Here is a 25,071-nt window from a genome sequence, read left to right on the forward strand (position 1 = left end):
TTGTTAGTAACACTGAAAAATAAGTGCACGATACATTATTGAGTAAAAATATGAATTAAAATGAATAAAATTTGTTGATACGTTGTACTCTAGTGAAGGACGATCACAAGGAGTAGGAAAAGGATTTCTGGAATGTATAAAACTGAAAAATGTAAGAAAATCACAAAGTTTGATCTGCTGCAAAGCGGCTAATTCTCCAAATTTAGTTGCGATGATTTCGACACCGTCCGAACAACAGTGTTTTTTTCATCTATCATTCTTGGATTCTTGGAACACAATACGGCTGCTGTCCTCACGTATAAGGATTTTTTTAATTAAATGTACCTTGACCAAAATCATATTTTAATGAAATGGAGCTGGCTCACTATATAAAAATTGATTTAATATGATCAATCTAAACCATAAATCAGAATTATGGTAAAGTGTCAATAATAAACTATAATAATAATAATAATAAAGCAGGTTTTGGGGTTTTTGCTGAATGGCACTATTTTGCTCCACTTCATTAATTTTTTTGAGCAGATAAACATTTGCGATTAAACTTCAGTTTCCTACAGTATTATACAGTTAATTTTTGCTCAATTTGATGAAGATTATTTATGATGAAATATTATTTCAATAAATGGCCAGGTAGCAGTTATTGATCAGCCCGCCTGTGTGCTTCTAGCAGATGCGGCGAATGAAGCTGATGCAGGTAATCTCGAAAACACAAAACTTTAAAATTCGATATCTCTGGAACGAAACATATTCATTTCTGTCGATAGGTGATTCTTATGTAAAATTGGCCGGAGAACACGATGGTGAGGTCAAATAAAAAAAATAAGTTGGGGTGTTTTGAGATACGGCCGTTTAATGTTTTCAATTGCGCAATACAGGTAGAAAAAATAAATTAATCAACGTTATGATCACGGAAATGGATTCTACGTCCAATTTCCTTCAAAATTGAGTCCAAGAACGACCTTCTGAGATTTGTGGTTCCTGAGCTATCGCCGTTTGAAACTAGGAGGTTTGGCCAAAAATCGCCAAAAAGTCAATTTTTTGGGGAGGTACAAAAATGGAGGGGGTGGTCCGATCTGGATGAAATTCGGGATTCTTGCATGTTTTGATAGTATCAACAGCTCAGCCAAATTTGAGCAGGATCGGAGAGGGTAATTTTCAAATTTGCACTTTTTCGTGCACAGTTGAGATGGAATGACCCATATATAGATAGATTTCGATGGTTTTGTTCGAACACGAATCAGTTCAATACGGAGCGTCGGATCGAGGTGCTCTTTGTTGCGTTGGGTTTGTATAAGCCCAAGGAAGGTTCTTACGCCAAAAAGTGCCAACTTTGGCCACTCTGGAACCGATTCCGGAAAATCTACAGATTGTATGGAAAAAGTTGCGTAAAATCAAATTTTGATCATAGGAGGCTGAATAAGGAAAAAAGTTAAAAACTTCAACAAACGAAAAAAAGGAAAAGACGAAGTTTTTGGGGTAAGGCTTGTTTCCCATAAGTTTGTCTTTGACAGCTTTTTAATTTTACTCGTTTAAATATTTACATAAGTTTATTTACTATCCAGGTTTCTACCACACTGAAAAAAATATTCTATTTTCAGTTATGAGCAATGTAATTAAGCTTATATCTGTAAGCCCTTACATTCAATTGAAATGCTGTCAAAGACAAACTTATGGGAAATTGGACGGGAGTTTAAATAAACTTTGTACCAGCCTGAAAAACGCGGAATCTGCGCGTCAGATTGTCTTTCTACAAATTGATCGATCACGTTTTCCTCGACATTTTCCACCACCGTTCAAAAACGCCTAAAAGTAGGCACTACTCAAACAAATCCACCCACCGAACTGCACTATTTCCACCCGAGAAAACTTGTCTATGCACTCTTCGGAGAGCAGCGCGCGCTCACAAACCCCAAGGCGTCGCGACGCCCAACGCCGCAACGTGCTCTTTCCCAACTCCACGCGGTCTCTAGACCTGCAACTTCTCAGCGCTTTTCGGACCCCTTCCATTGGGTGGTTGGAGGGTTCAGTCTTCGGTGAGCCAGCAACGCATTCGGACGTGGAAATAATTGTGTGGAACTTTTGTTTTCTTCTTTCTTGCTCTGCGTGATCGCGTCGATTACATCAAAAGTTCAGGTTATTTGAGTTATTTAGTTTAAGTCGGTTCTGAATGTTGAACACGTGACTTTATTTTTTTTGGGTTGGATAAAACGGAACTCGTGATTAAATGTCAAGGAGGGGATCGTTTGACATTTCGAGTGATTTTGAAATTAGTTGAACGGAAACGGCAGTGAATCATTAATTTTGAAAAAAAGAAGAAGAAACCTAACCTAAAACGGCGTACACGCGTGAACATTCCAGCGCAGCGTTAACGGTTGACTGTGTCATTATTTATCATTTCAATTTTATTTTTCATTATTTTTTTTGGTAGCCCAAGAGAAAGTCCTCGCCTGCTTGGTGTGAATTGTTTGTTTTGTCATCGGGCTGACATTTCGCTGGAATTTCATAAGCAAATTTCGCGCGCATCAGCCGTGCCAAGCTAGTGCCGACTTAAGGCTAATAAGCCAGCAGTATCCGCGTCGTCAAAGCAGGCCGCGCACGATCGCGTAATCGGTGACGTGTGTGCTGGGGGACCCTCGTGATGTCGTAGCCTTTCGAGACACCCAGCCAACTTTGTGAATCAACTTGGGCAGGAAAAAAAATGATATTTTCATAATAAGAAGCAGAGAAAAAAATCAAAATAATATTCATATGCTCGAATGAGAGTGTGTTGGTGCGAAACAAGTGTGGTGTTTGTTGTCTTACCTTAGTGGTCGTGGTCGAAGTCGTTGGGAAACTGGTATTTCGTCTGCGCGTATTAAGCGGGGTGTTTCGAAGGGGCTTTACGCGCAAGCTTGAGGCGCAACGCGTGTTCAAGTGCAAAGCACACAGAGAGCGTGTGCACTAACTGGTTACACTTGCTGAAAGAGGAAGAAGACGGTGGCTTGTGCTGCGACAAATTACTTAACTTTCGATTGAATTCGAGTTTTTTCTTCTCTCTGTTTGCTTACCTTAATTAGTGTGTCGAGTCGCTTTTTCACTTCTATTTTTAACGACCAAATCTGTGTGTGTGTATTTGTGTAGGAAACAAGTGTTTAATAGAGAAGTATCTTGATTTTATTTGTAAACCTCGTGAAGGAAACCTGTCAACGACTGCGACGCGCGTGGCGACACGACCTTCAACTTGGGACCCGCAACGGAGCAGAACTTGGAACTGAACGGCCTGGCTCAGGTGTCAGATGATTGAATGGTGAGTGTTTTGCAATGTTTTGTACATCTTTTAAGCATTGAATTACTGTGATTTGAAGACAAACAGCAGTATTGAAGTGATCTTTGAAGTCATGATAATTTATGCTTGCAAAACCTTGAAAGTGACACACCTCATGAGCTTTTTATTCAAAAGAGCAGACTCATTCGAAACGGTCCACTGGACATTCTATTCTCAAGGATAACTAGCGAATTAAAATAAAATCAATCCGCATTTAATTTATACCTTCCTATTGGTTTTGTGACGTAAATCTCACTTTAGTGTTTGCGAAAACCTGTATCTACAAAAACTTACAAATAGGTTGTTAAAGAACTATGCAGCAATTCCGTGTCAAACCAGTAGAATCTGAAGCAAAGTGCTCTGTTTTGACTTAAATACATCCCTTTAAAAGAATTATATTCATTAGGGAAGTCAGACATAACTGTTAACATGTAATGAATTTAATAAACATTATATTATATTTAAATACAGTCCTCACTCGATTATCCGATGCTTCGATTATCCGTAGGTCTGTATGGGACTTCGGATAATCGAATCATGACAACATTTTTTTTTATTTTTTTATTTTAAGCATTAAATTCGAGTTCTGCGACCCCATTTAAGTCAAATTTGAATATTTGATTGCCTTTGAAATCAAAAATGCATGCCCGGTCATTTTGACCGCCATCTTGGTTTTAAAAATTCTTAATCATTTTAGATTAGTTTATGATTCGATTATCCGAAGTGAAATTTTTATGAGGCTTTCGGATAATCGAGTCTGGACTGTATCTGTTAAAAAAAATCAAAATTTCAATAAAAATTCAAGTGCAATCAGCTGAAATCGATTTAAAAGGCATTTCTCTGCGTTTAGAATAATTTATAGCATATTTGGGTTGTTTAAGAATCTTGTGATTAAAAAAAAATGATGAACAGTTCGCAAAAAGTTTTTTTTTTGCTAACATTTTTGTGTTTGTCAAATCTAAAATTTTTTGAAAACAAATGATTGCAAAACAACTGAACTAGTGTAAAATGCATTTGAAAACACTTTTTTTTTCATCCAAATGTGGAAACTATGGCTTGTTAATTTAATTTTTATATGTCGACGAGTCGATTCAACAAAATTGGGATCGCTGAACCCGAATATCGACCACGGTGATTTGAGGATGTATTAGACTTTTTCGTGTTTGACAGTTGCAAACTGCAAAATGTATACAGGCTGAAATTTCTGCGAAACAAATGCGGTCAAACTGTCAAAAAGTGCGAGTTTGTTTGTTTTTCATAGTCTAATACCTCCTTTAGTAAAAATAGAAACTTAAATAACAAAAAAACGAGAAGATGAACGCCAACAATATTAACAATCATAATTTCGATTCAGAAAATCAAAAGCTATACAATCTTTAATCTTCGTTTTTTTATTACTCAGCTTGATACTCGAAAAGAAAAAAGTTGAAAAAGTTAAAAATAACAAAATTTTAAATTTATTCTTGATTTAATTTTTGGCAGTGAACGCTTGTCTCACAAAAAATCAAAATAGTCAAGAAATTTGAAACAAAATATGTTTATCAAATTGCCATTTAATTTTTGGCGCTGATATTTTATTCAACAAACAATCATTGTTGAATAATAGAGTTTTCTGTGTATTTATTATTTCATTTTTAATATTTCAATGAAAAATCATTTTTTTCAAAGAGTTTTGCTTTACCACCCATTTTACGCGAAATGTTATGGGGACAAATTCTTTAAACATTTCTAGTTTTTTTTTTTAAAGTGTCCTGCAAGCTATTGTCAGGGTGACCACTCAAATTCCGTTTTAAAATTCCCGACTTTTTCCCGACTTTTCCAGAAACACAAATAATTGGAATTTTTTATCACTAAAGAATGATTTCAAACAAAAATCTCTTACAAAAACATCAAAATCAACAATAAAAAAATTCTAAATGAATTAAAAAAAAATTGTCAATTTTTGTAAAAACAGAAACTGAACAACAAATTACTAAAAAATACATCAAAAAAGGAAGCACCCATTATTTTGATTCAGAGCAGAAACATAAACAATTAGTCTTTGAAAAATAACCGAAAGCTTAATTTTTTTATAATTTCAAAGGTTATTTTTAAAATTGACAAACGTTTAGTTTTTGATACTTTTATTCACTGGAAATGGCAAAAAGTTAAAGATTTTGATATTGAATTCAATGTCTTGAACAATTTCTTTGAACATATTTGCAATAACTTAAATCAAAATTTGTTGAACATAATGACTTAATGAATTTAGAACTCAAGTTGGAATCTAGTTTTTCATTAGCTTTTTTGTTGTTTTAAGTTAGATGTTACTTCTTGTTTGATAATCAAAAATAAGTAAAAATCTCATGATTTATAAAAAATTGCAAAAATTTGTGTCAAATCCATCCAATACTCAATATAATTTTAATGTCTTAAAAAGCCTTTTCATTCTTAAATACATTAAAATAGTGAAAGGAATCTTGATTTTTTAGTAAGTAACCTACTAAAGAAGAATAGAAAGAATTTTATTTGGAAATTTTACAAAATATTAGAAAATTATTCAAATGTAATTTTCAAACAAGTATGCTTCGTATTCCCGACTTTTCTCGTTTTTTTTTTTTTTTTTTGACAAAAAATCACAAATTCCAGACTTTTTCCCGATTTTTGGTGGTTTTCGGCGAATTCTCGACTTTTTCCCGACATTCCCGACTTGAGTGGCCACCCTGCCATAATTGTGTTTTATATGTTTAAGGACCTTTAAAAAAAACTCTAGATCATATTAGAAAAAGTTTCCAATTATTTACACAAAAATCAAATAAATCTCATTTTTTTCATTGAACACAGACAAAACATTTGAATTTGATTTGATTTGAATTTTTCGCGCGCTTGGTAGTTCAATTGTTAACTTTCTCGTTGAGAGTAGAGGGGAATCGAACTCAGAGAATCTGGTACGTTTGGCCGAATGGACATTTCGCCGAAGGTCGTTTCGCCGAAGGTCGTTTCTCCGAATGGAAATTTCGCCGAATTTAAAAAAAAGATTAAAATTAAAGGTAAACAAAATATAAAAACACCAAAATTACGAAAAGCTAAAACAAAGAACGATTCATGTTTGAAGGCTAGTACACAGAAAAAAATATTTCTGTAAATTTACATTATTTATCATGTACCAAAAGGTATCATGATAAATGATGTATATTTCCATTAGGTCCATTGGAAATTTACATTAGATTCATTGGAAATTTACATTAGTTTTGAAAATTTACATTAGTTTTGGAATTTACATTAGTTCAAATCAACTAATTCTGATTGGCCAATGAGAATGAGAAGCTCGACTTGGATTGCAGTAGGAAAAGGGTGTGGCCTATGTTCTATTTTAAAACGATTGAAGCGGGCAGCAAAAGGAAATTCTGATTTTAAAAAGTTGTTTCACAGGTAGGGGACGCTTTCTCGTCGACGGTCAAGTGGAATAATGCTGGACTGGAATCGAACAGACGACGGGTAGGATGTTCGGTGTTACTGCTGCTACCCGCTGCCGACTGAGCCATCTTCGCATTTTATAAACGAGCGGCTAAAGCATCAACTTGTTCAGGTCGAGGCACAGGCAGTGAGCCAGAGAAGTATGAGAGCGATAGAAAGAGAACCAAACATAACTATTTTTAGTTCGGGTAGTTTTGAAGTCAAAGTTTGGCAGAAATACATTGGATATATAATTTACATTAAATAGGAATTTACAGGAACCGCGTTCGGGTAGAAATTCATCAGATTTGAGTTTCCATGCTCAACGTTTCCATTAGATTCATGATTTACATTAGATTTAGATTTACATTAGAGTAATTTCCATGACTTTTTGCGCTTTACATCATATCTCAACATTACATTGAGTGAGTTTACATCAGAAACAGCAATTACGTGCTGTGTAAATTTACATATTTTTTTCTGTGTGCAGATCGGAAGGAAAGGGGTCAAGAAACAGCTTTACGAACAGCAGAACAAAGGAGAGGGAGCGATTTCTTGGGGCTTTTCTTCACCCTCTCTGACTTGCTTGCGCTGACGCTGCTGCCCATTTGATTTTTTCTTGACTCAAAAACTCACAGAAGTCAAACCCTTTTTTAGTACTTTTTTTACTTTCTTTTTATCATTTTCTTTATATTTTTTCCTATTTCGTTTTCTGTTTTTTTTTTAATTCGGCGGAATGTCCATTCGGCGAAACGACATTCGACGAAATGTCCCGCACCCAACCTAGAACCATTCGCTTACAAAGCGAACGATTTGTAAAATAAGGTATTGTCTACAACAGAATTTGCAACGGATTGAGTTCGTATTTACACAAAAATAGGAAGAAGAATTCTAAAAAAGACTCAAATTTTTAATAATCATCAACCAACCGTGGTCAATTGGCAGCATCCATTACCGCACAAAATGTCATCTTGGCACCAGCATGCCTTTTATTGACTCAAATGGCAACCTCAATTCCGTCGAACTTGCTTCCTGCTTTTGACCACCGCACAGACAGACCCGTTTCCCGCCGAACGAAATTGAAAGTGTTTTTCCACCGCGACCACAGAAGCGTCTAGCACTTCCAGTTAGTTCCTTTCGCTTCCACTATTTTACTTGCACTTTTAGACCCTCCTCCAACGCAACGAGCTATTGCATGTCACAGAACAACGGACGCGCAGCTTAATCACTAAAGCGCGTCAGCCGTTTTTATAGCGCAAACGTCAAATCGCCATAATGGCGCGTCCCGAAGTTGGCTCGCCCCACAGACAACGGGACGTCTGTTGTTCTGGGTGCAGCGATTACGGCATCGTTTACAGCTCGCAAAGTAGGCGCAGCAGTTTTAGTGCATTTTTTTGCCACCTGTATGTACACACAACACATTGATTCTTCTTCACTGTTCGCGGCGCTCGTTACCTGTGGTAGATCCAGGTCGATCGCGTCACGTGCGCGGGTTGTTTATTTTTTCTGCTTCTTCTCTTCGTATACTCACAATGTTGTTTTCTTTACGCCACACAGACGAAGGAGCCAGCCGGCATTTATGGCAGCACTGCGGTGAGCAACACCGCGGAAGTTTTGTTCGATTGAACAATATATAAAATGGAATAGCCAAGCCACGGCACCAACACCGAGCCGCGCGTGGATCGAATCCGGGGCGCGAACCGAATCGAAAAGTTTATGTAATTTTCCAGTTCAGTAGTGTGATCTAGTAGGCGAAGCGGGCTTTTTATAGCACCAACACACATACACCGGTTTGAGGTTATGGCACAAAAGTGACAATTCAAAAAAGCAGATTCGAGAGCGCGACTGCCCAAGGTCAGCAGCGTGGCCAACTAGATGACGGGTTGTCCTAGAGAGAGCGCCGAGCCGGAATTAATTGGCCATTTATGCGGCGATTTAATTTGGAGTGGATTTCGGCCGAAGGTTTATGACCCGTGAGCCGAAAATAATGCATCTCAAATGTAATGAAATTTGAAGTTGTTTCTTGAGGCGGTAAATTAGGCTGTAGATGCGTGTGGGTTCTCTTTTTGTCTGGGAGGCAACCTCGGGGGTGCCAATTATGGATGACCCACTTTTGGTGGGGCACGTTGATTGGCCCCACGCGAGATGATTAACGTAACTGTTCCGCAATTTGTCCGGAAACGTTGATTGAAGCTAAATTTACTTGGTAGAACGGTTGATTTGTAAAATGTGGCTGCTTCTACCGGAAAAAGGTCATTTTTAACTTCAACATATGTGCCATAATGGGGTCTCCTGGAACTTTGACAGTTCAACACTTTATGGCAGCGTTTGCCATAATGGCGTCAAGTACAGAATGAAAATGGCGCTCAACACACTTCACCTATTGCACACAACACGCTAAGTGACTGTCAATAAAGTAACGAGGTTAGAAAATTGCATCGCAAGCATCATTCAGCATCATCAACCGCGATGAAAACAAATCTTTATGCAATCGTGGCGAAACTGTGCCAACTGTGCTGTGGTGTGCTTTACCGACCGAGTCCATACCCGTAAAACGCGTGTACAAAGATAAACGTTTTAACGATGGCCCCAAAAACTGAGTCGTTCGCAAAAGATGCCAGTACTTGAGCTTAGTTGGCTTAAAAATTATGCAACTAAATGTTCACCTCTCGTTGATGGATGTGTTTGAGCTCAGCGGGCTATCAAAGGTGATTATGGTGATAGGCTAATGGAGATTAAGTTTAATGAGGGGTTTTGGTAGAGTATTTTGCACCTCGTAACTCAATAAACGGGGCTCAAGCATGCTTCGCTTTGGTAGAATACACTTATTGTTATCTGATTAATTGAATTCCATTGTTGTTTAGCGTTTCAAACATACAATTAGCAGGGTGACCACTCAAATTCCATTTTCAAATTCCCGACTTTTTCCCGACTTGTTTCCAGACTTTTCCAGAATGATAAAAAAATAGGCATTTCTTATTTAAAAAATGATTTCAAACAAAAAACTTTCTATAAGAAAAGTCAATATTAGCCACCAAAAAAAAAAATCTCAATGAATTTAAAAAAAAACCTAAATGTAGGTATTTTTTGTAAATACAGAAACTAAACAACAAATAAAGAAAACTTCAAAAATGTAATTTCATTATTATGATTCAGAGTAGAAACACAAACAATTAGTCTTTGAAAAAATAATGGAAAGTTCAACAATACTTATAACTTCCATGGTATTTTTTAAATTGGCAAACGTATAGTTTTTGATATCAAAAAATGATTAAAACATAATTGCTGTTATTATTCATTAAAAGGATTTAGAAAATGTCAAGGAATTCATAAAAGAAAAAGTTTTTGCCAAGTTCCCTTTTTAATTTTGTAATTTTTGATATTGATTTTTTTAATCAATGTTAATTTATCGGTATGGTATGCTGTATTTAACTTTTTTTTCAATGAAAATTCAGTTTGATATGATTTTATGTTTTAAAGAGACATTTTTTTAAACAATTATGCAATAACTCAAAATTTCTTGGATTATTTTTTTTTATTATTAAATATATTGAAATAGTGAAAAGAACCTTAAATTTAAAGTAAGTTACTATAGCAGAAATGAGTGAATTCTATTTGAAAATTGTACAAAATATTAAAAAATTATTCAAGACTTAAAAAATAATTTTCAAACAAGTATGCTCAGAATTCCCGACTTTTCTCGACTATTCGACCATTTTTAAGTTTCTCAAATACCGGATTTAATTTTTTTTTCAAGTTTCTCAATTTGAAAAAAAAAGTTTTTTTATATTTTTATTTGTCATTTTTAATTTGTTTTATTGGGCACGTTAACTTGTTATCATAACACTTTATATCAAGTCAAGAAAGAAGCATTTTTAATTGAATTTCTTAATTTCCGAATTTCTAAATTTATGTGCTTTCAAATTTTATTTTATTTTCTTTGGCAGCGAATGACCAAGAAGGTTGAAGCTGCCAGAAATAAATGAGTTTACAACAACAACAAATGAATTTATTTCTTTAAATTTTCCAATTTTGCTGCGTCACCGTTGTTCTTCCAAGTGACATTCAGTCATAATTTATTTATGCTATCCTGAATAAATAATCTTTCAAATATTCTGCTATCAAAACATATATTTATGATCCCTTCTATATTAAAACCTTTGCTTGTAATTTTTTCAAAATTATATTTGTTTAACGTACCTGTAACTCTTATTTGGCTTCATCCATAAAGTACGTCACGTTAAAATCAGCCAAAATGTATGTACCTTGTACAAGCTGAGAAAATTCTCTGCAATTTTCTTTAATGGACATTGTTGATCCGTGGTTGCTGAGATTTAAAATTCCGAAAAAATAGTTTTATAAGTGCTACCCAAATTACCCTAATATTTTCTCAGGTCAAATATATTTTTTCAGACATGTACGAGGTTAGACACTTTTTCAATTTCAAAATACCATTTACTCGAAAACTGTACATTTCATCAAAACTTCACGCAAGTAATTTTTGATTCCAATTTCAGTACAGTCCAGACTCGATTATCCGAAATTTCGATTATCCTATGTTCGATTATCCGAAGGTTTTTATGGAACTTCGGATAATCGCATCATGAGCAAAATTTTTTTTTTATCGTCACCGCCATATTGGATTCAAAAATTCTAAATGACTTTAGAGTAGTTAAGGGGTCATACTTTTTTTTTATTTTTTTTATTTTTTTTTTTACTTAAACTTGACAATAAAAAATAAGACATTGAAAAAAATATTTTTTTTATGATTCGATTATCCGAAGTGAAATTTTGCCAAGGCCTTCGGATAACCGAGTCTGAACTGTATTACAAAATACATGCAAAATAGCTTATTTGGACCTAAGGTCCTAAAGATCCTATGACCACAGAAGACTTTTAGCATTGTTTTTTTCTGCCATACAAGTCCTCATACAATTTTGGCGGATGTCTATACAAAAATGGTATGTATGATAAGTCAGTAAAAATAGATACACTCTAAAAATAAATAACGCATTAATTTAGGAAAAATCAAATATGTAATAAAAAATACTTATCACTTCGTACCGTTGAAAAAGTTGATACAAATAAAAATTTCCTGCATAATATGTAGGCTACTTTAAATTTCTATATAATGTGACCAAGTACAAGAAAAAAAAACTCAACATAAAGTGACCACGTTGAAAAAAATCCAACATCGCAAAAGTAAAACGGTTGATCTTGACTTTCTTCCAATTCAATCAAACGAGCCATAATTAAAGAGTTGAGTGATCGAAGCACAAAAAACCTTCCTCTCGCACAAACTCCACACACCCCTAAATTATCAATTTCGAACAAATCTAACGTGCGCGCGCGGACTCGATCGCACTTTGAAGATGTGAAATTATAATGAGGCACAAGCTTCATTCTTGACCCACTTGGCGCCGCTACCAACTTCATCTTCGACAATGGAAAGTTAAAATCTCACCACCACCAAACTGGCTGACATTGTTCAACTGCTCGTTGCGCATCTCAGAGATATCTGATTCAAGACTGAAGGTTGGCAATTTGGCGCGCCCCTAATCATCACGAGTTTATTATTTTTTCTGCAACACGATAATTGACTGGTTAGAAGATTGCAGCTTTCGCCAATCGCAAACTTGTTCTATTTCTATGTTTCGGTGTTGTACAGTTAATATTTATACCCTGTTCTGGAAACGGGTTTCCCCTTGATTTGATTTGCTAATTTGAGACTGGCCCGGTTTCTTTTCATAAAGAAAACTAACGATTTGCTAAACGCCTAGCGAAGTTTTGTGCTTTATTGTGCTGTTCAGAACAAATCAGCAAACTTAGAATTAAGAATAATTGCAACAATTTGCAAATCATAACAGTTTTTTTTATTTTCATAACAGTGAATTCATTTTCTTAATAATAACGGTAAACTTCGTAAGTTGTTCTTACATGCTAAGTCAAAAATAAGCATTTTTACCGAGCAAAAATCCATGACTTCGTATTTAAACATGCCTCGAACTAAATCGGTCAACCTGGACGGTTTATTGCATCTGAAATTTTGGATAAGAAGAAAAGGGATAAATTATTGTTAGGCCAACCAAAACTTTGAATTGTGAAATTTTGAAAAAGAAAACAGTACAAAAATTATTTTTCGTAATTTTTAAGAAAAACTTAATAAAATCAAAATAAAAAAAAGAAAATTAAGTAATTTTTCAAAATTTTATAATTTTAAAATTCAAAAAAAAAACTAAAAGTTCTCAAAGTTCTCAAAATTTTCAAAATTACATAAAATTTCAAAAATTCTATTATTTTTAATATTTTAAAAAATTTCAAAATTCTGTAAATTCTCAAAATTCTCTTTATTCAAAATTGAAATATCTATAAAAAAATTCAAATTCTTATTTTTAATTGTCACAATTTTCAAAATTCTAAAAAAATTCAAGATTCTCAAAATTTTTAAAAATCTCAAAATGCGATACATTCCCACACTTCAATATTTTTTTTTTATTTTGACAATTCTAAAAATTTTCCAAATTCTCAAAATTCCAATTTTTTTTTAAATTTTAAAATACTTCAAAATTTCACAATCCTTGCAATTCTAATTTTTTTTTTAAATATTAAAATTGAGAAAAAAATCAAAATTTTGTAATTTTCAATTTTCTTAACATTTAAAAATATCAAAAAGTTCTCAAAATTACATAAAATTTCAAAAATTCTATTTTTTTAATTCTTAATATTTTCAAAATTAGATGAAATTTTAAAAAAATCTATTTAAAAAAAATAAAATTTTCAAAATTACATAAAACTTATTTTTTTTAAATTCCCAAAATTTTCATAATTCTGTAAATTCCCAAAAAAATTTAAATTCAAAAATGAAATATCTAAAAAAAATTCAAATTCTTTTTTTTATTCTCACAATTTTCAAAATTCTAAAAAATTTCAAGATTCTCAATATTTTTCAAAAATCTCAAAATATCAAAAATCTTGAAATTTTCAAAACCCTCAAAATGCGATAAATTCTCATTTTTTTTTATTTTGACAATTCAAAAAAAATCCGAATTCTCAAAATTCTAACTGTTTTTCAAATTTCAAAATAGTTCAAAATCCTAACAACACAAAAAAAAATAAAAATCTTAAAATTGAAAAAAAATCAGAATTTTGTAATATTCAAAATTCTTAAAAAACTAAAATTTCTATGAGTTCTCAAAATTTTCAAAATTACATTGCATTTCAAAAATTCATTTTTTTTAAATTCTCAAAATTTTCAAAATTCTGTAAATTCTCAAAATTCTCTTAATTTAGAAATGAAATATCTCAAAAATTTTCAAATTCTTTTTTTTTATATTTTCACATTTTTCAAAATTCAAAAATATTTCAAGATTCTCAAAATTTTCAAAAATCTTAAAATTTTCAAAATCCTCAAAATACGATAAATTCTCACTATTCAATATTCATTTTTTTTTATATTGACAATTCTGAAAAAATTCCAAATTCTCAACATTCCAATATTTTTTTTAAATTGCAAAATACTTCAAAATTTTAAAATCCTAACAATTCTCAAATTTTTTTAAAAATCTTAAAATTGAAAAAAAATCAAAATTTTGTAATTTTCTAAATTCCTAAAATTCAAAAATATCTAAATGTTTTCAAAATCTTCAAAATTACATAAAATTTAAAAAAATCTCATTTTTTAAATTTTTCATATTCTGTAAATTCTTAAAATTTTCTTAGTTCAAAAATATCTCAAAATTTTCGAAAAAAAAATCTATTTTTTAATTCTCACAACTTTTAAAATTCTGAAAAAAATCAAAATTCTCAAAATTTTCAAGAATTTCAAAATATTAAAAATCCTAAAATTTTCAAAATCCTCAAAATGTTATAAATTACCACAATTCAAAATTCTTTTTTTTTAATTTTGTCAAAATCCTAACAATTCTAAAAAATTTCAAACCTCAAAATATTCAAAATCTTAAAACTAAAAAAAATTGTAATTTTAAAAATTGACAATATTCAAAAATATGTAAAATCTCCAAATTCTCTTAATTCACACAATTCTCAAACTTTTCAAAATTCTATTTTTTTAATTCTCACAATTTTAAAAATTCTCAAAATTGTCAAAAGAATTCAAAACCCTCACAACTCTCAATTTTTTTAATCTGTAATTTCACACAATTCTCTAAAAAAAATTAAAAATATTCAATTTTTAATAAAATTCTCAAAGCTTTCAAAATTGTAAACAAAGTAAAATTCTCACAATTCCCATTTTTTTTTATTTTCCAAATTCCCAAACTTCGCCAAAGCTAGAAAATTGTAAAAAAGCGGATTTTTTTTTCTCTAATGAACAATAAAACAAAATTTGAAAAAAAAAAAGCAAAAAGGAAAAAAAAATTCAGTAGACATTTAAAACAAATTTCTAGAATTGAAATTTGTACAATACAGGTTGTAAAATGGTCAAATTCAAAAAATGAAAAATCCACAAATTGCAAAATTCGAAATAACTTAAAATTAAAAAAAATAAATCTTAAAATGTCTAAAAACTTAAAATTTTTACGAATTGGAGTATACAAAAAAATCAAACATTTTAAATGATTCACAGTCCAGTCTTTTTTTTTTTTTACAGTCCAGTCTCGATCATCCAAAGCCTCGATTATCCGAAGTTCGATTATCCAATGGTTTGAATTATTTTATTTTCTTACTTCTAACATCAAATTCGAGTTCTGCGACTCCATTTTAGTCAGTTCTTAAAAGTTAATAATAGGCAATCTATTATATTAGAAAATTGATTTTCCAATATTTTACTACTGTCAAAATTCGAAATCACTTTGAAGTAGTTTTTGTAGGGGTCATACTCAAACTACACAATCAAAAATAAGACAACGAAAAAACATTTCTCAAGACAAATAAAAAAAAACAAATCGTAATCTAACGTTTGAAGGAACTATTTTTATTCTTCTTAGCATTGTTGAACTTATATGAAATTGACATTTCACAACAGTTTAAAATTTAAATGGAACAAATTGAATTCAAATTTAGTAAGCTGTATGAATTCAACATGGATGATATTTCAAATGATAACGTAAATAAAATAAGTAAATTTCACGTAAAATGTTCCTGTTCTTGAAGGAATCTTTGAACTCATTCGACACGCTTCCCAACATTTCAAAGCTTGGTGCAAGCACGCTTGAGCTTCATCTGCAAAACAAGAAACAAGAATATTCACATTCGAAAAGTATTTGAACCCCTCCTCCAAACTCACCGATCGCTTCTTCTCCTGGCAGACGTGCTTCGGCGGGGGCGTCTCGTAGAACTTCTTCTGGCAAAACTCGCACACGACCGGTGCCTGATGGATTCGCTGGTGCTGCTCCAGGTGTTCCACCGTACGGAACGACTTCTTACACTCCGGACACTGAAGAAGGTTGGTGATGTTGAACGCCGAAGGCAGAATCTCGATGCTCAACCGTTCGCTGCGTTTGGTCGCCGAAGACGGCGTCGATCGGTTCTTCTTGCTAGTCTTGCTGCTGCTGCTGCTGCTTGCCGGCGGTTCCGGCGATCGACGCCGTGTCGCAATCGTCGCCGGGAAGTTGCCCTTGAGCAGCGATTGCCCTTGGCTGCGTTGCGGCGGCTTCTGCTTGCTAATCTGCCGAAAGAGGCTGGCGTCGGCGCAGTTCTGGGCGTGCTCGAGGACCGCCTGGGAGGAGCGGAAGATGCGGCAGCAGTACGGACACTGGATCGACTCGGTGTTGCCGGGTAGCTTTGGGAGCGAGTCCTCCGGTTCGGACGATTCCGGTGCGGTGGTCGTTTCTTCCTCGTCGTCCTCTTCGGAGCTGTCGAGGATTTCGATCGACTCGATGGTTTGGTTGATCGGAACGCGCTTGCTAACGCCGGGGCGATGTTGCTGCTGTGGAGGCAGCTGGGTTTGGGTCATGTGGACGCGGTAGCGGGTGCGTTTGGGGGCTGGTGCTGGGACGACCGGCCGTTGTTGGATTGAATGTGAGGGTGGGATGCTCTGCGAAGTCGGCGAGGGCAATATCTTGAACGAACGCAGGGTGTTCGGTAGGCGGTTTGGAGTCGGAGTGCGTTGGGGATGCGTTTTCGGTTCTGAAAGATCTGTGGTGGGGTTGTAGTTTGTCTATTTCATATTTGTTATGTATACAAATCTACTACAAATATACATTAAAAAAAAAAACAGAAAACACAATATAATTGATAGAAGATGTCATGATTTATTTAGGCACTTCGGCCAGTAATGCGATTATTTTGAACATCAGTGGCGTGTAGGCGTGATCCTTGCGTAAATTTTGGTATACGGCTATTACGCAGCTCGGAAGGAACGTTAAACTCCATATAAAATAATACTTAATACAACTTCAGGTGGTTGATGCCTTTCTTATATTTATTAGGGTGGCTCGACATGATGGATTTTTCATAACAGGCATTTTTCAGTTCCATTTGTACCCCAGAAAAAACCCTCCAAAATGTGGAAGCGATTGGTTTTGACCCGGCTTTCCGCAAAGCGATTCAAATTTGTATGGAAATTTGTATGGGAAAACCATCTTTTTTACATTTAGGTTTTTATAATTTTCATAAATTTACAAACTAACATCGTAGAAGTATAGTCCTGAATGTCCTCTAAAACGATAAGTCCAAATTGACTTGTCAAAAAATAAAAATGTTTGTTTTTCAGAGCTCTAAAAGTGCCTCGAACATCACTTTTCTCTAAAACTTAACCCTGAATTGCTACGTTCAAAAAACTGATTTTCGAAGGTTTGCTCAGATGCTTTGTCTGAATTTGGTCGTAGAAGGCGAAGATTGCGAGTTAAAATTTTGGTGTCTTCGATAAAGTTGCTTGGATTGGCAAGTCCAACAACTTTGTACAAGACAAAAAAATTCCCAATAATATTCCTGAAAAGTTCAGATTTCAAAATCACTCTGATTTTGAACCAACCCAAAAGTTAACCTTTTCCAACTCTTCTAAAGACACCAAAGCTCCACAACTTCACATTTTTTTCGGGAAATCCATTTCCACTCAATTTTGCGATCTGAAGGATCTGAACCACTGTGCAGTGTTGGCAAGAAATATAATTTTTGCAATTCCGTTGTGAAAGCACTTCCATTTACTGTCGATCTTGAACGACGAAACAGCCTACTTTTCTGTTCCAAAAATCACAGAATCGAATAGTAACCCTTTTCAAAACAAATGCTGAAAAGTTCTACTTTTGAGCACTATTTCAGTGTTGAAAAGTTGAACTTTTCAGCACTTGTTAGGAAAAGTTATACTTTTCAACATTTTTTGATTTAAACGATTCATTGACTCAATGCATGAACATTTGTACTATAATTCTGTTCAAAGGGTTCACCGAGTACGACTCGTGCTGAAAAAATCCTCTTTTTGCACCTAGTTGCATAAACTACTATTTCAGCACTTATTTTGAAATGCTTTTTTTAAAAACTCTGTATCTTTTTTCAGAAGCAAGATATGACCATACTTTCTTTGGAAACGTTTTAGAGGACATTCAGGACTATACTTCTGCGATGTTAGTTTTTAAATTTAGTGAAAAATGAAAATTATAAAAATCTAAATGTAAAAAATATGGTTTTCCCCTGCAAATTTGAATTGCTTTAAAATTTTGGGGGGTTTTTTGGGGGCCCAAATGAAACCGGAAAATGTCTGTTTGATTGAATTAGTCCTTTTTGAAATTTTCCCATGCTACTTCGAGCCACCCTAATATTTATACGTGAAGGTGGATCTAGAAGGTCAAATTTAGAAGGTAATTTTTCGAGTGATTTTAAGTTTTTCCTCGTTGAGGTGAAGAAGGCAACAAAAAAAAAGGCAAGAAACGGTCATGAAATCTGTCAAGAAATGGGCCACGCATTTTTTTATTTTTTTTTTGTAACTGGTACGAAGCTTAAAATGAACAGTAACGGAATGTTTTTGACGCTTCTTCGCGTGGTGTTTGTTGGCAATATGTCTTGATGAAACAAAATCAAATAATTCAAATTTGCTAATTTGAATGCGATTTAAATTTGTAATTTAGGTATTTTTGTATAATCTTATTTTTGATTTTTTTTAAGTTTTATGTTTTTTTTTTAATTTTGATTTTGGTATTTTTGTATTTTGTATACTTGTATTTTAGTATTTTAGTATTTTTGTATTTTAGTATTTTTGTATTTTTGTTTTTTTGTATTTTTGTATTTTTTGTGTTTTTGTATTTTTGTATTTTTGTATTTTTTGTTTTTTTTTGTCATCTAAACATTGAAATACGTATCCTCCCTGCAAAGACTTTTGAATTGATCTCAGTTGGAAAGTTCTCCAAATCTCTGAATTGCACATTTAACATCCTGGAGCAAAACTGTTAGATTCTAATGAAACAATGATTAAATTGAATTGAATTTAGTAATATGGATGTTTGTACTTGTTTTATTTTATTTTTGGTTTTTTTGTGCGCTGGCAGTAGGGACGCGCAGTCTTATTTCTTTATGTTTTATTTATTTCTTTTATGTTTCTGTGCGTGTGCATGGGTGATCATTAAAAAAAGGTGTAGGGAATTTATGAAATGAACATTATTTTGCATCATTATATTTAATAACAACCAACAAAGCACATATTAAACTGTAAACTGGAACGTTTGGTATACGGTATGTCCACATCCTTCCTCCCCTGTAGATTATGTGAAATGTGACCCGTTCACAGAATCCTCTCTGCGGTCAACACAACGTAGTAGCTTTATTTAAAAAAATACATTTTCGAGTTTGCTCGGATGTACATACTGCAATTATTTATAATGACAAGAAAGTGCTTGTGGTGTTATTTCCAGCATGCTTTCATCAAACTGGCTGCGTTTGTGTTGAATTAGAATAGATCAATCACGCAGAAAAATGTTTTGTAGAATCAGCCTGTACGAGGTTTGAATCAACAATTTTTTTGTTGAATATAATCAACGAAAAAATTGCGTGAAACAAACCTTGATTTTCTCAATTCCACAAAATTCTTTTGTTGTTTTGAAAAAGCTGCTTTGACGTTTAGCGTTGATTCAACAAAAATCATGATTTTCAAATCAACAAAACGTTTTGTTGATTCAAATAAGCCTTATTTTTCTGCGTGATTCACAAATTAACAACAATGAAACACTAAAATTAAAAAAGTTACAATATTGAAACTCAAATACAGTCAAAACTTGATTATCCGAAGCCCTTAAAGTAATTTCACTTCAATTAATCGAATCACGATTTTTTTTTGGTGTTGTCTTATTTTTGCTTGACTATAACTTTAACATTTTAATTTTTAATGGTAAACACAAGGCGAATCAAACTAGTTTGCGGTCGCTGGAGTTAAATTTTACTCTAAAACAAAAATCACAAATATTATTTTTACTGGTTTGATCTTTCAAATCTCTATAGAAACCTTTGAATCAAATTATGAGTAATCCAATCTCTTCGGAAAATCGGAGTTTTGGATAATCGCGAACGAACTGCAATTATTTATTTATTTATTTTTAATGCTGGAATTTTCAGATCCTTTTAATTTTTGAATACTTTATTTTTAGTTGTTAAATTTTTATATTCTACGGTTTTTTAAATTTTATAACTTTAAACATTTTAAATTTAAGAATTATGCAAATTTAGTATTTTTGAATCTTATTTTTTTTAAATTTCAGAATTTGTGTATGTATTTTGCAATTTTATAATTTTTGAATTTTATAATTCTACAATTTAATAACATTAAAATTTAAGAAATTTTCAAATTTTATAACAATATAATTCTACAATTTTAGAAATTAAAATAAATGGAAAATTTTAATTTTGGAATTATGGATCTATTTTTAAATTTTTTGTTCATGTTTGCTTTCAGCTTTCATCAAAAAATCTCCGAAAAACATTTAGAATTTTTTCTTCTAAGGATGAACATGATATCAAGAATCGGGGGCAAATCCGACGGAAATCAAATCTTAGTCTCGGTGTTCATTCACTCATCAGTGCCATCAGTTGTGAAAATATTATTATTATTATTATTATTGCTATTAGAGACTGAGATACCAAAAAAATAATGCAACAGAAGAGATCTAGATAGTCAACAAAAGCAAAAATATATTCATATAAAATATAGTCAAAAGAACATAAAAAAAAATAGTAAAGAATGAAAATCACAATTCTACTGCTACTGTCTCTACTGTCTACTCAAACTAACGCTCAAACTTGCGCTCGACGACGCTGGCAATAATTTCGCTCACCGTCACGGCTCGCGTGTACTCACCCCTTGTCGGGACGTACTCGTTGTTCGGCGGCGGTGCCTGCACCACCTTCGGAACAATCTTTCTCTCCCTGACGTTCGTCGTATCGCTGAACACCAGCTCCCCGTTCTGGGACAGCTTGATGAGCTTTTGCTTGCGCGGTTGCTTGCTCGGGTTGACCGGTGGTTGTGGGACGGTTGGAAGGTTAAGGGGGTCTTCCTGGGGTGGGGGGTCGTCGAGGGGTTCCTGCTTGATCATGGGCATCGGGAAGAACGGATCGGGGAAGATGGTGGTGGTTCCACCGGAAGCGATTGTCCGCTTGGGAGCCTTGATGACGATGGTGGAGGAGGAGGATGGGAGGAGACTGTTGCGGCTGGGAGTTCGGACCGGGGTTAGAGTTACGTTGCGGTTCATCCCGTTGGCCAGGGACTCGATCTTGCTGGCCATCGCCGGGGTCATGTTCTTTAGCTGGGGCATTCTGGTGGGTGTTGTGGCTGTGGTGACCATCGGGGAGAATTTGCTCAACGACATGACCCTGGGAGTTGGCGTTGATGGCCTTGCTGGCGTGGTGATGGCCGTCATCTGTTCCGCGTAGTATTTGGCCTTGAACATGGTACCGGTTCCGTCGACCATTTCGACACACCGGTAGCCACGCTCTGGCGTAGATTCCGGCTGTATAAATAGACAAATCTTGAATTTATACTATCAATTCCCTCTATGATCTTACCTTGACCAAATTGTTCTGCAAGCGGCCACCTCCCTTCAAAAACACGTTCATGTAGCAGGGACTCCCCGAAACGACCGGAATCATCGTGCCAGCCGAAACCTTCCGGGTCAGCTCCTCCGCCAGCCGACTTGCCCCACTCGACTTCTTCTTCACCACCCCGCCACCTCCCGTCACATCCGGAAAGAGCCGCTCAATTTCCGCCACCAACTGCGCTTCATACTGGCCCATACCGACCCCCTCCGGAACCGGACCACGAAAACAGCCCCCCGCCGTGCTCAACTCATCATCCAGCCGGAACACGTCGTCCAGCACATCCGCCGGAATGCCATTCTCCGACAGGTACAGCCCACTCGTGTCCAACCCCTCCTCCGGCATCAGCTCCAGGCAAAAGTTGGGCTCCGTCTCGATGTACAGGTCGCTGCCCGGTTCGATGATCTGGAACGGGCCGTTGAAAATCGCCGGCTGCTGCTGGCTGAAGGCCAGCGGAGGTGGTTCCGTCGCGAACTGGTGGTGGTACGGCGGAACGAAGGAAGAAGGGTGGAGCCGGGCGTCGGGCAGCATCTTTTCGGTTCCAGTTACCACGGTTACCTTCCGTCACTACAACAAAAGTTCCGGCTTCCTGCCGGAGGAAAAACCACGCGATCACGAGGCGGTCTGTTTCTGTTTTTGTTTCGGAGGGCAACTGTCAAACAATTACGCACACACTCATTAAAAAAAGTTAAAAGTTGTTTCGAACAACGAGGGTTTTGCCTTTGCTACAAGAAAGCTTTCATTTTTTCTAGCGGGATTCCACTGTGGTATTTCGAAAAATTATGGTTTGTGTCTGTACTAGAAATGATCTTCGACTGGTGGCGAGCACTCGAAACACCCGTGACATTAAAACAGTTGCCTACCAACCGGCGTTTACAAAAATGAAATTTTAATCATGTAAAAACACTCGAAAAAGTCATCACGTTGATGCTACATGAAAAATCATGTAGAACGCGTAGAACCAATACCAGTTTTACGTCACGCAGAAAAATAAGTCGTATTTGAATCAACAAAACGTTTTGCTGATTTGAAACTCAAGATTTTTGTTGACTCAACGCTAAACGTCAAAGCTATAATTTTTCAAAACAACAAAAGATTTTTTTGGAATTGAGAAAATCAAGGTTTGTTTCAACGCAAAATCGGCGTTGATTATATTCAACAAAAATTTTGTTGAATCAAACCTCGTACAGGCTGATTCTACAAAATATTTTTCTGCGTGGTGAAATAAATAAATAAAGTTATGTGCCAAGAGAACTGGTTCATTTCTCATGGGAAAATTCACGAAACTAATATTGAGCCAAAATAAGATATTTTTTTTACATATTTATAAAAAGTGTTATTTGATTTTTTATACATATGCAAAACAAAATTCGAAGTAAATCGAATTAAAATTAGAATAACATCACAAAAATGGGATCCAATCACAAGCCAATTAAAAAAAACTAAATAAATGAACTTAATGAAATAAAAATTGCATGTTATCGTTAAATTTTCTTCAACTCAAATTTTAATATTGTTCTGGTATTCTAATCGTTGATTGAAAATTATGAAATATAGAGCTTTAAAATCTAGTTGTCAGATGAACAATAATATTTTGTTCACATGAGCAATAGGGTCCTAAAGCCTCGCCTAAAGCTCTATGTAAATTTTGATGTACAACGATTGAAAACACGCTTTAAAACAATTTCTGATCATTTATTTTTATTTTAATGCAAATTAAAAAGTTGACAAAACAACATTTTGTCGATGGATCAACTATGGTCCCCTTGGAAAGAGCTGTCAAGTAGGACCTTTTCTGTCAAGAAGGATCGCGAGGTTAATTTTTCAAAATTGATTTAAAAATCCATTTTAAACTCTTTGTGGTCGTACAAAGGGTACTCAGAAAAATAAGCTTTATCGCTGTAAACAATAATATCAGCAATCTAAGCTTCATTTTAGGACCAAATTATATAAATTTTGAAACACATTTGGTTTAGACCAAAAATTCCTTCAGTGGCATCAAGAAGGCAAAAATTCGTTAAATTCAATTTAATACAGAACATTTTAGTGTGATGATCAATTTTCTTCGAAAATGATTGACGGCTTCAATTATATTTTTTTATCTTTCACTGCTTGCTAAAAAATAGAAAACTGGAATGTTAAAAAAAGTTCTCTTCTCATTTAACTGGCTAAATAAGAAAAAAAGTAGTAGTAGTCCCAAAAATAAGCTTGAATTTGTGATATTATTGTTCACAACGATAAAGCTTATTTTTCTGAATACAATGAACCTTTGTACGACCGCAAAGGATTTAAAATGGATTTTTAATTTCAATTTTTGTAAATTATCTTCGCGGCCTTTCTTGACAGAAAAGGTCCTACTTGACAGTCGTTCCAAGGGGACCATAGTTGATCCATCGAAAAAAATGTTGTCTTGTCAATTTATTTTTTGCGATAAAATGAAAAAAAAAGTGATTGGAAATGGTAATAATATGCTATTGCCTCATAAGGCCGAATCATTAAACGCAGAATCTTAAAATTCCGAAAATTGATATGACGGCTTTCGTTTTTGTTTGCTCAAATTGATGCAAACCTTAAAAATAATCGTTTTGTTTTAGGTTAAAAACAACATCAAATTCAGTTAAAAAAAAATTAAAAAGTTAACTGTTTGAATCATTAAAAATCTAAGATTAAAAAATAATAACCATCAAATACACAAAAACGGAAGTATAAAACTTCAAAAATACAAAAATAAAGATATCTCGATTAAATTTTCAAAAGGCCCTATCTGCATAGGAAACCCATGAGGGATAGGTTGTTTTGAAAATTTAATCTAGATATAATAATACAAGCAACAAAATTAAAAAAAATCAAAGAATGAAATATTTCAAACTAAAATATTAAAATTAAAAATAAGAAATTCTAAACACAAACATTAAATAAATTCAATACATATTTTTTCAGTTTAAAAAATCTGAGATTTTAAAATTCTGAAATTTTAAAATTGGAAAGTTTAGAAATTCAAAAACATTTACTAAAAAATTTTAACTAAATAAAAATTTAAAATTTTAAAATCAAAATTTAAATTTTTAAAATCAAAATTCTAAATTGAAATGCCTAAAAAAAAAGATTACAAAAATCATTTCGGAAATTCAAACAAACAAAAAATCTAAATTTCAAAATGAAAAAGCATAAATATTCAAAAACACCCAAAAAGGAAAAAACAATGTGGTTATCATACCTTTTTTTTTTTAAAAAAAAAAGATAACGATAAAAAAATGCAGATAACCTAAAACGTGACTCAAAAAATGCTCCAAAATAGATGAAAATAGTCAGATTTTCATTCTTTTTATCGTTGTTTTTTCAAGGTTTTTTTTTAAGTT

General features: G+C 33.8%; 2 protein-coding genes across 4 annotated transcripts in view; one reads left to right on the plus strand and one right to left on the minus strand.

Moving 5' to 3' along the window:
• The first annotated feature begins 2,023 nt into the window (after positions 1–2,023).
• The window catches only part of LOC120418982 (DNA ligase 1), a 92,983-nt gene continuing 69,935 nt past the window's right edge, over positions 2,024–25,071 (plus strand). The window contains exons 1-2 of one of the 2 annotated variants that reach the window (XM_052710872.1): positions 2,024–2,133; positions 3,175–3,286. In XM_052710872.1, the coding sequence (XP_052566832.1) occupies positions 3,284–3,286 (3 nt within the window). In that variant the 5' untranslated portion in view covers positions 2,024–2,133; positions 3,175–3,283. Of the gene's footprint in view, positions 2,134–3,120; positions 3,287–25,071 lie in introns of both variants that reach the window. The other variant, XM_052710873.1, reaches the window with a different exon arrangement.
• On the minus strand, positions 12,510–22,345 carry LOC120418966 (uncharacterized). 2 transcript variants are annotated; one of them, XM_039581523.2, is made up of 4 exons: positions 21,683–22,345; positions 20,979–21,627; positions 15,984–16,834; positions 12,510–12,777 (listed from the first exon to the last, which is right to left on the minus strand). In XM_039581523.2, the coding sequence occupies exons 1-4, from the start codon at positions 22,241–22,243 to the stop codon at positions 12,769–12,771; spliced, it is 2,070 nt and encodes a 689-aa protein (XP_039437457.1). In that variant the 5' UTR covers positions 22,244–22,345; the 3' UTR covers positions 12,510–12,768. The 2 variants fall into 2 exon arrangements, with proteins under 2 accessions (XP_039437457.1, XP_039437449.1); XM_039581515.2 differs by lacking the exon at positions 12,510–12,777 and adding an exon at positions 15,651–15,919.

Source organism: Culex pipiens, chromosome 3, assembly GCF_016801865.2.
Source record: "Culex pipiens pallens isolate TS chromosome 3, TS_CPP_V2, whole genome shotgun sequence".
Lineage (NCBI taxonomy): Eukaryota > Metazoa > Arthropoda > Insecta > Diptera > Culicidae > Culex > Culex pipiens.

Coding starts and splice junctions, on each gene's coding strand:
- LOC120418966 (XM_039581515.2), bottom strand. CDS start 22,243: ATGCTGCCCGACGCCCGGCTCCACCCTTCTTCCTTCGTTCCGCCGTAC. Junction 16,835..20,978: donor CGAGTACGTCCCGACAAGGG/GTGAGTACACGC, acceptor ACCCCACCACAG/ATCTTTCAGAACCGAAAACG. Junction 15,920..15,983: donor GCCAGGAGAAGAAGCGATCG/GTGAGTTTGGAG, acceptor CTTGTTTTGCAG/ATGAAGCTCAAGCGTGCTTG.